Here is a 12,684-nt window from a genome sequence, read left to right on the forward strand (position 1 = left end):
TAAAAACAATCGTACCTTTCAAATGATCTCAAATAAAATGGATCAACCTTAATATGCTTTAGTGCATGCATGAAAAACACGATTTGAAAAAAAAAATGTCAAAACCTGTTTAACTATTGTCACAAATAGATACATAGATGTCAAATTATTGACACCAAGAGACTACAGCAATGATTTAGGTTAAGTTGTAACTAACAATGACCTGTTATTATGATAAAAAATAGTAAGGTACTTTCTACACTAAAAAAAAAAAAAAAAACACACCAACATAAGTAACCCACAAGAGAACAATAAAAGAGGAAATGACTTAGTCTGAACCACAAAACACTGTCCTTGGAAAACAAAATACCTTAAAAAAGCATAAATAGAACAGTAATTATTAAATACTCCCCTTGACACATAGCTAGCCACCCATGAGAAGGTACTTTTCTCTAAACTTAACTTCAACCCTTTACTCTCCCTTTTGTAACAGTGAAACATGGGGTGTATGAGGAGGGAATTGGATGGCGTTGTACTTGAGCTTTTTAATCAAACTCTGCAAGTAGACAAGTAGCCATTTCTTACAGTTAGAGGGATTTATTCATCTTTCGATCGTGTGAAAGACCTTTTTATTCAACTCAAACCCTCTAAAGGATGATTTTAGAGTCTGAATGCTTTAGGTGGTGGTGACTGTTTGACACCCTTCTCGTTGGCTCTCATTCTTAAGGGCTAGACTGGCTCAATTCATACAATAAAATAGTCATTACTCTTAATTCACTGTTGATCAGGTCGGTTCAAGGACCAAATGTAAAAGTTTTAAAAACAAGTCCTGTATATTTTGAAGTTGATTGTCCAATTTAGAAGTCCAAATACAGCAACAGGTTCAATCAACAAGGGGTTTATATGCACAATCAAAATATAATTTTCACCCCATATAGTGATGAGAAAGAAGGACTGAACATGATAGAAGAATTGACTATTGTGGCCTGATACCTTTGTTATTGTAAATGTAAGATTTTGAAAAGCAAGTGAAGAGGGCCAATCCCATAACACTGAGAGCAGCAAGTAGCCAGTAAAAGTAATCAAGATGCGCCTTGTTCAGATTATTAGCAAACCAACTGTCATCTCCGTCTTTACCTGTCACATTCTCTATCACGGAAATCAGAAAGCCGCTTATAAAGCTCCCAACACCAAATATGCTCAAGTACAGAGCAAGACCCACGCTTCTTAGTTCATTTGGGACCTGGTCATAGAAAAACTCCTGCAGACCAACCATGGTAAAAACTTCAGAGATTCCGAACAGCATATATTGAGGAATTAACCACCATATACTCATCGGAACAGTTGCGTTAGGTTCATCAACAACACCAGACTCTTGAGCTGTTTTCAATCTCTTGGTCTCAACAAGGGCTGCAAATACTACAGTGAATACTGATATAAAAATGCCAGTCCCAATTCTTTGCAGCATTGTGATGCCTGAGGGTTTGCCAGTGATAGCTCTCGCCGCTGGCACAAATAAGCGGTCATAGATGGGACTGAAGAGAACAATGGCCGTAGTCGTAAATGTTTGAAGAGAAGCAGGAGGTATATCAAAGCCGGGTAATAGTGTTCTCTCCAAAGTAACCCCTTGCTTAGTAAAGAACGTTGGAACTTGAGCAAAGACTATGGCATAAACCAGAGTTGTAGCCCAAATGGGAACCAGCCTTAGTACTGCTTTAGCTTCTTCCACTTCACTTGGGCTACAACTCCCCTCTTCTATGGAACCCTCATCCTTTAACTCTAACAACGCTTTGTTAAGGAACCTGTCAATGTGCAAAACACTGTAAAGGAACTTGCACAGAGCGTAAAAACAAAACTCAAATGGGATTAAGAATGCCAAAGAAACAAACAGAAACTAGCATTGTGATTCTCACTCGAACTGTTCAGAACTTTGATGAGGAAGTATTCCATCACGTTCTGCTTTGACAGCTGTGCTTGAAGTGGTTCGCCGATTTCTCATAGCAGCGACAAATACACTGCCAATTCTGCGAAAGGCCCTTTTGTCTCGCTGCTGAATGGTAAACCTGTATGTCATTGTTCCTAACAAGAAAACAAATAATGCTACAATCATGACAATGCAAGGAATTCCAAATCCAAGAACCCAACTAAGGTTGTCTTGAATATAGTTCAAGATCGAAATAGTTGCCAAGCATCCAGCACACATAGTGAAATACCACCAATTAAAGAACGAGCTTCTATCTTTGTGCTCCTTTGGATGTTGTTCATCGAATTGATCTGCTCCAAAAGCCTGAACACATGGCTTGTGTCCACCTAGCCCAAAGGCCACCAGATAAAGGGAGATGAAAAACAAAATTACTTGCCAGCGAGGAGGAGAGCATGATTTTAATTCATTGTCGACTTCACACTCAGAGTTGGAGAGAGAAGGAAGCAAAGCTGATAGTGTTAACAGTCCTAGACCCTGTAATTCATATAAAGCCATGGATTAACATAAAGACAATGTAAGAACACAGGTTTCACAATGAAAATCCCCTCTCTTTTTTTTCGTTCACAAAATCTAATTGTGTCAAATTAAATCATCGTATCAAACTTTTACTTAATTTTCCATTGACTACTAATTCAAGCTCGCTGAGAAAAACAGAAACATAGAAGTCATTATAATGAAATCATCATATCAAACTATAACCTATTATTTAAAATAAATTATACAGAATGCATAGATGATAAAGAATGCATAATCTTTTCTCTAATTAAGTCGTTCATGGGAGAAATAAATTTCAATGATTTGGCTCCTTCAACTAAGAAAATCCTAAAATTGAAGTTCCTGTTCAAACATAGAAGGGAAGTAGAAGCTACCCCAGTCCAAACAATTAGATGGTAATAACATGGTATTGCACAGTTTTGTTTTTTTCTTTTCTGGTCTTGTCACCAAAACACCAATGAATTTAAATCTACCAAAACATATCATTATTAATTTATGAGATGGGCCTCTATTGAGGGACTGGGTTAGATCTGTTCTGCAGACCATGTTACACTCTCAAATCTATTTAAGAGAATATTAAAACCACATTTAAGAATATTCAAATATGCAGGTTTTATCCAGCTTACTGGTTTGAAAGCATTCCTTGTGTTAAAACGTATTTAAGTTGCATAAATTTTATATAGATTTAACATTACATGCTAAATCTTTTTTTCTCAGTAGAACACAGGTCAGGGTAACAACAATTTACAGACCATATTTAACGAGTTAAGCTAGATCTCTTCAATATTATTTTCAATTTGTAGAACCTACTGGCATACTTATAAATGATGAAAGGCTTAGCTTGTTTGCACCAGATTTTAACTTCAACTATGTTTGTAATTGTAGTCCAAAAAAAAACAAAGTTGCTACCTCAATACACAGTTAAGCAACAAGAAGTTTATACTTTAATTGCAATAGCAATTTTATAGTAACTCATGAACTTGTTTTATTTGTTTTAAGTCAAAAACCAAAGTACAAAAATGACATTTTCGTAATATTAAAGATTATACGATTTTTAACTTTTTGAAATGTATTACACTTTTTAATAATCAAATGAATAAATTAAATGCATTAGCATTACTTTGTAAATATGAATCTGTTAACTGAAACTAGTTTAACACAGTCTCTAAAAAATGTAAGAGAAATATAAAAGTGTAAATTATTATTATTATTATTATTATTATTGAAAGGGAAGATAAAACTAAAAATATGTTTAACATGTTCGTGTAAAAAAAAAAGTTATAGTTATACTAAATCCAATTAAATAAAAGATAAAAAAAAAAATTAGAGTGCGGGAAACTTTATAAATTCTTCAAGACACAAGTGTAATTTTTAACTATTTGTAATTTCAACTATATTTTCAATTTCTTAACTTTAATTTTGAATTTTTTAACTTTAATTTTGAAGAAGTTTTTAAGACTAAACAGTCAAGTTAAATGTTATCTTGAAATTCAAAATCAAATAACAGTATAAAGAATGTAATAAAAATAAAAAGTATTTTAAAAAATATACATATTTATTTTTATGATAATTAAAAACTTTAATTAGATTCACTAACTAATACTTGCAATTATTACAATTAATAAAACCTGTTATATAGTCCTGACACATAAGAAAAAGTTGACTGTTTGAATGTGAGTAACATTTGGAATTGATAGCATAGAACAGTATGCTGGAGATAGTAAAGTTCCGGTCGTGGTACACCTAACATATTAAGGTCAATAATAAATACATTACAATCATTTCATTACTTTCACTTATATTTTAATGATAAACTAATATAACTTTTAAGGATTAAAAGGATTTTCTTTACCTATTTATGTTATGTTAGGTTTCCCATGTACTTAGTCCTTGAGGGAAAAATGAATTTAGATCACGTCTCATTATTTTAATGATTTATTTATTACATGGTTACAATAAAACTAATTAACTTATTATTGTATTAATTTAGATATTCACTTTTTTTTATTTTAATTGTTAAATTTAGTAATGAACATAAATTCTTGAAATTTATTAAACATGACCTTAACTTTAAATAGAATGAGATTCAAATATAAAATAGCACTATGATGTTATTTGGGCCTAATTAGAGTGATTTGGGCTGACTGACAGATGAGCTCTGAGCCCAGTCAGCAATGATTTAAATAAAATAAAACAAAATATCTTGCGATGAATCATTAGGATGAAAGATTTAAATAAAATAAAACAAAATATCTTGCGATGAATCATTAGGATGAAAGTGGTGGCTGTGAGGTGTAGCATGTGTTGTATGAGTATGAAAGACGAAATGCTGAATTAGGACAAAATAGCGAATTGAAAGGTAGAAAAGTAATAGGGCTTAGTGGGTGGTTTTGTTATAATTTGTTGATTAAATTATACTTTTAGTTCTCATTTTCGTAGCAAAATTTGAATTTGGTCCCTTAATTAATTTTTATCTCAATTTGGTCCCTATTTTGAAAAATTTGACCCAATCAAGTCCTTTCCGTTAGTGATGAAGTAACGGTGTTAAATGGGATGCCACGTGTCAGCTTCTGGATTTTTTGGATTTTTTTATTTTTATTTTTATTATTTTTTTATTTTTTATTAATTTTTTTAAAATTTTTAAAAAAATTAAAATTTTGCCACGTGTCAAACTGACATCGTGCCATGTGGTAGTGACACGTGGCAGTGACAATGCCACGTGTCACTATTTGGGAGGTGTCATTTTCTCATTCTCAATTTGGTCCCTCTATTTTATTTTTTGTCTCAATTTAGTTCCAATTTTTGTAAAAATTATGCAATTTCGTCCCCTCCAAATTGAAACAAAAATTATAAAATGTTATACAAATATTTTATTAAATGATTTTTTTATTCAAATTAATATTTTTAATATATATTTTCAATAAAACCAAGTTTCTTTAAATTTATTTCACATTAAATTTTACTTAAAATTGTTTTCAAATTTTAAATTTATTTATTTTTTATTGTTACATAAACTAATTAATTTTTCTTAAATCATATAATTGTTATTTTTATACTAACTAAAATATTTGTATAGAAATTATTGAATTTTACACATTTTAAAAATATGCAATTATTTAAAATATAAATTCAAATAAAAAACAATATTAAAGTACAATGTAATAAAATATCAATATAATTTATGAATTTTTTTATTAACATTATTTTCTATTAACAACTTTAAAACAATTTTAAATAAAGTTTAACGTAAAATATAAATTAAAATAAACTTAATCTTGTTAAAAATATTTACTTGAAATATCAATTTCGATAGAAATATTTGTGTTTATTTATATAGAAATTAATTTTGGTTTCAATTTGGAGGGGGACGAAATTGCATAATTTTTGCAAAAATTGGGACTAAATTGAGACAAAAAATAAAATAGAGGGACCAAATTGAGAATGAGAAAATGACAACTCCCAAACAGTGACACGTGGCACTGTCACTGCCACGTGGTACTATGTCCACTTGACACGTGGCAAATTTTAATTTTTTTAAAAATTTTTAAAAAATTAATAAAAAATAAAAAAAAAGTTCAAAAAATAAAAAAATAAAAAAAAAAATTCAAAAAATCCAGAAGCTGACACGTGGCACCTCATTTAACACCGTTACTTCACCCCTACGGAAAAGACTTGATTGGATCAAATTTCCCAAAATAGAGACCAGATAAAAAATAATTGAGGGATCAAATTCAAATTTTACTAACGAAAATGGGGACTAAGAGAATAATTTAACCTAATTTGTTTGAACACATCTTATGGTTAAAATGGTGTAAGATAAATAAAAAAAGTAAAAAAAATGAAGAGGAGTAAGTGAGTGAGTGAGTGAGTGATTGACCAGGATGTAGACGAGGGAAGCGAGGATGATGGTGCGGTAGCGGCCGAGACGAGAATCTGCAAGGAAAGCGCCGGCGAGTGGAAGCAAGGAAGAGGTTCCCGACCACACGTTGACGTTCTCTGCGGCGGTGGCGGTGCTCTGATGGAGAGGCCCTGTGAGATACGATATCAAGTTCCCCTGAATCCCGTAATACGCAATCCTCTCCGCCACTTCCACGCCTGATTCCATTTTCACACATGTTACACGCTTTCTTAATTCAACTTTAATTAATCACTGCCTTGCCTTACCTATGATAAACCAAGCGGATCTTGATGGGGAAAACAATAACAAACAATATACCAGAGAATGCAGCGGATATAATTTCCCCTAACTTGCAAGAATCTATGAGGAGCAATAATCAAAGAGCAGCAATAATAAACCACCAAAAGCACAAATAAAGGCACCAAGATTTTTAACGTGGAAAACCCCTCAAATCAAGGGTAAAAACCACGAGTCGTCCAGACCAAAGAAATAGCTTCACTATGATCAACAAGAGTACAAAAGAGTCTTAATCAATAGCACAAATTAGTGCCAACACCCAACCAAATAACAAAGCAACAAAGCTTTCAAATAGAGAAGAACAAGAGAGGAAAACCTCTACAAATCACTGCTGCAGTGCGAAATTAATATCTCCCAACTCAGACCTCGTATCAAAGATCCGACCGGTCAGAATGAAGAGCAATGAGTTCCGAACCTGCTGTAAAAATTTCAGCCCGATCCAACGGTGAACGAATCCGCAGCGCCGAATTTACTGCGACAGCTCTATGAAAAACGTGAACAGAATTTTCCCTCTACCTCTCCCTCTATGTGTTAGGGCTTTCAGTGTATTCTTACTCTATTGTTCTGCCTCTCTCTTTATTTTATAGCCTCCTCTCCACTAGGTTTAAGTGAGACATGGGCTTCTCAAATTTTGGGCCTTTTCTCCACATAGGAAGGGAGCCCAATACCCAACAAATCTCCCCCTCACAACTATGTGGAGATAACCGCCAAACCGGCGATCTCACAACAAACTTCAAACTTTCCTCTTGGCAATGCTTTAGTCATCATATCAGCACCATTATCATCTGTATGAACTTTTTCCAACTCCAACAACTTAGCATCCAAAGCATCACGTATCCAATGATACCTCACATCAATATGTTTGGATCTAGAATGAAAAGTTGGATTCTTACCAAGATGGATAGCACTTTGGCTATCAACAAACAATGAATAGTTATCTTGCCTAAAACCAAGCTCCTGCAAGAATTTCTTCAACCATAACACCTCCTTGCATGCTTCAGTAATAGCAATGAACTCTGCTTCTGTAGTAGACAACGCTACACACCTTTGTAGTCTTGATTGCCAAGCCACAGCTCCCCCTGCAAACTTTATCAAATAGCCCGAAGTGGACTTTCTGGAATCAATATCCCCAGCCAAATCTGAGTCTGAGTAACCCATCAAAGTAGGTTTATCACCTCCAAAACAAAGCTTCATATCAACTGTACCATGAAGATACCTCAAAATCCATTTCACAGCATTCCAATGCTCTCTACCTGGGTTTGACAAAAATCGACTAACTGTACCAACAGCATGTGCAATATCTGGTCTTGTACACACCATCGCATACATCAAACTGCCCACCGCAGATGCATAAGGAACTCTACTCATATTGGTCTTCTCAACTTCATTTGAAGGACTCTGTTTAACACTCAGTTTAAAATGAGTAGCAAGAGGAGTACTCACAGCTTTAGCATTTTCCATCTGGAATCTCTGCAACACCTTCCTAATGTATTGCTCTTGTGATAGATAAATCTTCTTTTCTCTCCTATCACGTGAGATATGTATGCCAAGAATCCTTTTAGCAGCTCCCAAGTCTTTCATGGCAAAAGACTCGCCAAGTGTCTTCTTTAACCTGTCAATTTTGGAAATATCTTTTCCAACAATAAGCATGTCATCAACATATAATAACAGGATAATAAAGTCATCATTAGAAAAACTTTTAACAAAGACACAATGATCAGAAGTAGTCTTCATGTAACCTTGCTCACACATAAAAGACTCAAACTTCTTATACCACTGCCTTGGAGCCTGCTTCAAACCGTATAGACTCTTCCTTAGTCTACACACATATTCTTCCTTGCCTTTAACAAGAAAACCATCAGGTTGCTTCATGTATATCTCTTCCTCCAAATTACCATGAAGGAAAGCTGTCTTCACATCCATCTGCTCAACCTCCAAATCAAGAGTAGCAGCTAAACTTAGCACAGTTCTGATGGATGACATTTTCACCACAGGTGAGAAAATCTCATTGAAATCAACACCCTTTTTCTGTCTGAAACCTTTCACCACTAATCTGGCCTTGTACCTTGGAAGTGTAGAATTTGAATCTTGTTTCACCCTGAAAATCCACCTAGTTTCCAATGCCCTTTTGCCCTTAGGCAATTTCACCAAGTCGTAAGTGTGATTATCATGCAAAGATTTCATCTCATCTTGCATTGCATCCAGCCACTGTTTCTTCTCTTCACTATCCAAAGCCTCTTCAAAACACTCAGGTTCTCCACCGTCAGTCAAGGTTATGTACTCATCACAGGAATACCTTGTAGAAGGTTGTTTTTGTCTATTAGACCTCCTGAGTTGGACTTGAGGTGATTCAGGTATATCACCAAGATCGTCATCATCATCATGTTCCTCTTGAGCATCATCAATTGGAACCTCTACTCCACTTCCAAACTGTTGATCATCAACATCACCATGTTGCTCATTGTCTTGAGCTTCCGTTTCAACATTCTCCAAATTGTGAGCGGGCAACCTCATCGGATTACCATCAGTGAGATTACTATCTTTCTCGGGTGTGGTCTTCTTCACCTTATCAATGTCTTCAATGGTCTGATCTTCCATGAATTGTACATCACGGCTTCTAACAAGCTTCTTCTCAACAGGATCATAAAACCTGTAGCCAAATTCATCCTCACCATAGCCAATAAAGATACATTGCCTTGTCTTTTTATCTAACTTGGATCTTTCATCCTTAGGAACATGAACAAATGCCCTGCAACCAAAGACACGCAAATGATCATATCTAACATTCTTACCAAACCAAATTTTGTCTGGCACCTCAATATTCAAAGCAACTGCGGGACTGAGATTAATAACATGCACAGCTGCAAGCAATGCCTCTCCCCAAAAGTGCTTAGGCAACTTTGCTTCTGAAAGCATACATGTAACCCTTTCAACCAAGGTCCTGTTCATCCTCTCCGCTAGACCATTCAACTGAGGAGTTTTAGGAGGAGTCTTCTCGTGTCTAATACCATGCTGCCTGCAATAAACATCAAAAGGTCCACGGTACTCACCACCATTATCACTACGGATGCATTTCAGCTTCTTGCCTGATTGCCTCTCAACCATAGCATGAAATTCCTTGAACTTTTCAAGTACTTGACCTTTCCGCTGAAGAGCATAGACCCATAGCTTCCTGGAACAATCATCAATAAAAGTAACAAAGTAAACTGCACCACTAAATGACTTTACCTTTAATGGGCCACAAACGTCAGAATGCACCAATTCAAGTAATTCTGACTTCCTTGAGGGTGGATGCTTCTTAAAAGATACTCTGGTTTGTTTACCAGCCATGCAATGAGAACATTTCTCCAATTCTGCATTTCTCAATCCCATAAGCACATCCTTTTTAGCTAAGCAGTTAAGCCCTTTCTCACTTATATGACCAAGCCTCCGGTGCCACAAAGATGCCTCCATATACATAGCATTCACACTGTCTTTAGCAACCAAAGCTTTAGTCCAATACAATTTAGATTGTTTCTCCCCTCTGGCCATAACCAAGTTACCTTTAGTGAGCTTCCATTTACTAGAACCAAAGTGATTGTCATAACCACAATCATCAAGCAACTGCACAGAGATTAAATTAAAACGGACATCCGGAGCATGTTTGACTCCTTTAAGCAACAACTGCACTCCCATGTTGGTTTGCAGGCAAACATCACCAACACCAATCACTTTAGACTCACCATCATTACCCATCTTCAACACTCCAAAATCACCAGAAGTGTAAGATGTGAAGAACTCCTTCCTAGGTGTAACATGCAGTGTAGCACCACTATCAATAATCCACATGCTCTCATCAGATACAAGATTAACGGACTCAAAGTCACGAAGAAGAACAAGATCACCATCTGTAGCAGTAGTGACACGATCATCATCATCATGATCATTCTCTCTCTGTTTGCCCTTCTTGTCTTTGTTCTCCTTTTTCCACTTAAAACAGTATTTCTGAATGTGTCCAGTTTTATGACAAAAATGGCACTCTAAATTCTTGTATCTTGACTTGGACTTGCTCCTACTCTTCTCTCTACCACCTTTATGTTCCTTTTTCTGACTTCTCCCCCTAGCTTCTGTAACAAGCATCTCAGACTGAGATGAAGAACCATGTGCCTTCCTTCTCATCTCTTCATTAAGAGCACCGCTCTTTGCCATCTGAAAAGAAACAACACCATTCGAGGCAGAGTTCGTAATTGAAACCCGAAATACCTCCCAAGACTCTGGTAGAGTATTAAGCAACCATAATCCCATAACTTCGTCATCAAACTTTATGCCCATTCCTGACAATTGATCTAGGAGCCCTTGAAACTCATTTAAGTGATCAGAAATAGAAGAATTCTCCCTGTACCTCAAATTCATCAAGCAATTTAACAAATACAATTTATTATTGCCCGACTTAGAAGCATACAAAGACTCAATCTTCTCCCACAAAGCTCTGGCATGTGTCTCATTAGCAATATGATTATAAACATTATCTTCAACATATTGCCGAATAAAACCACATACCTGTTAGTGCTCAAAGTCCCATTCTTCTTCAGACATAGAATCTGGCTTCTGTGTAGCAAAGACCGGAAGATGCAATTTCTTGACAAATAATAAATCTTTCATCTTGCCCTTCCACAAATGATAATTTGTACCATTCAAAGCAACCATCTTTGCATTTGCCTCCATCATTCAAGCAAGTAAATATAGCCCAACCAAGAGCTCTGATACCACTCTGATGGGGAAAACAATAACAAACAATATACCAGAGAATGCAGCGGATATAATTTCCCCTAACTTGCAAGAATCTATGAGGAGCAATAATCAAAGAGCAGCAATAATAAACCACCAAAAGCACAAATAAAGGCACCAAGATTTTTAACGTGGAAAACCCCTCAAATCAAGGGTAAAAACCACGAGTCGTCCAGACCAAAGAAATAGCTTCACTATGATCAACAAGAGTACAAAAGAGTCTTAATCAATAGCACAAATTAGTGCCAACACCCAACCAAATAACAAAGCAACAAAGCTTTCAAATAGAGAAGAACAAGAGAGGAAAACCTCTACAAATCACTGCTGCAGTGCGAAATTAATATCTCCCAACTCAGACCTCGTATCAAAGATCCGACCGGTCAGAATGAAGAGCAATGAGTTCCGAACCTGCTGTAAAAATTTCAGCCCGATCCAACGGTGAACGAATCCGCAGCGCCGAATTTACTGCGACAGCTCTATGAAAAACGTGAACAGAATTTTCCCTCTACCTCTCCCTCTATGTGTTAGGGCTTTCAGTGTATTCTTACTCTATTGTTCTGCCTCTCTCTTTATTTTATAGCCTCCTCTCCACTAGGTTTAAGTGAGACATGGGCTTCTCAAATTTTGGGCCTTTTCTCCACATAGGAAGGGAGCCCAATACCCAACAGATCTCCACGACCCAGATTTGGATCTCACGGCGCATCCACCTCTGTAGTCAACCGCACCATCCACCACATCATCCCTATGCTCCTCCTCCTCCTCCTCTTCTACTACCACCACTTCTTCCGACCCATTCCCCATCCTTCTGATCTCTTAACCTTACTTTCTCACCCTTTTCTTCTCCCCTCTTCCTAATAAATACCACTCACCGCTTCCACATAATAAGTCCTTCCATTTATCACACTCAATTCATTTCTAAATAAAAATAATCTAATTCATTTTAGTCTAAAATACCTAATCATTACAATAATAAAATGACAAAAAAAAATGTTATATCTGATCTTGGAAGACAAATAATTGATTAAAAATGACATTTTTCTCTTTCACTCTCCATAATTGATTAAAAAATAAAAATAGAAACACTGTCTCTGATGTGATAAACTGTATTCACACACTGTAGCTTTGTTTGACTCCGTCTAGTTTGGTGAATTCGGTTGTGCACGCAAGAGATTATTTGGGCAAAGGGCAAGTTCAACTTTTGTTTGGTACGGCAACTGAAGAAACACACACATCTATCTGTTTGAGAACAAACCTGAACCAATGA

The 12,684-nt window shown here is 35.7% G+C and overlaps 1 protein-coding gene across 1 annotated transcript; it reads right to left on the reverse strand.

Moving 5' to 3' along the window:
- Window positions 1–285: 285 nt before the first annotated feature.
- LOC146881962 (protein NRT1/ PTR FAMILY 5.10-like) lies at window positions 286–12,638 on the reverse strand. The gene is made up of 5 exons (XM_085668888.1): window positions 12,082–12,638; window positions 7,597–7,607; window positions 6,336–6,553; window positions 1,893–2,437; window positions 286–1,781 (listed from the first exon to the last, which is right to left on the reverse strand). The coding sequence occupies exons 1-5, from the start codon at window positions 12,219–12,221 to the stop codon at window positions 956–958; spliced, it is 1,740 nt and encodes a 579-aa protein (XP_085525014.1). The 5' UTR covers window positions 12,222–12,638; the 3' UTR covers window positions 286–955.
- Window positions 12,639–12,684: the final 46 nt, after the last annotated feature.

This window comes from Vigna unguiculata, chromosome 11, assembly GCF_037176805.1.
Source record: "Vigna unguiculata cultivar grain cowpea cultivar isolate G323 ecotype 2 chromosome 11, ASM3717680v1, whole genome shotgun sequence".
Classification (NCBI taxonomy): domain Eukaryota; kingdom Viridiplantae; phylum Streptophyta; class Magnoliopsida; order Fabales; family Fabaceae; genus Vigna; species Vigna unguiculata.

Coding starts and splice junctions, on each gene's coding strand:
- LOC146881962 (XM_085668888.1), bottom strand. CDS start 12,221: ATGGGGAATGGGTCGGAAGAAGTGGTGGTAGTAGAAGAGGAGGAGGAG. Junction 2,438..6,335: donor CTTCCCTCGTCTACATCCTG/GTCAATCACTCA, acceptor TATGAATTACAG/GGTCTAGGACTGTTAACACT. Junction 1,782..1,892: donor CAAAGTTCTGAACAGTTCGA/GTGAGAATCACA, acceptor GCACATTGACAG/GTTCCTTAACAAAGCGTTGT.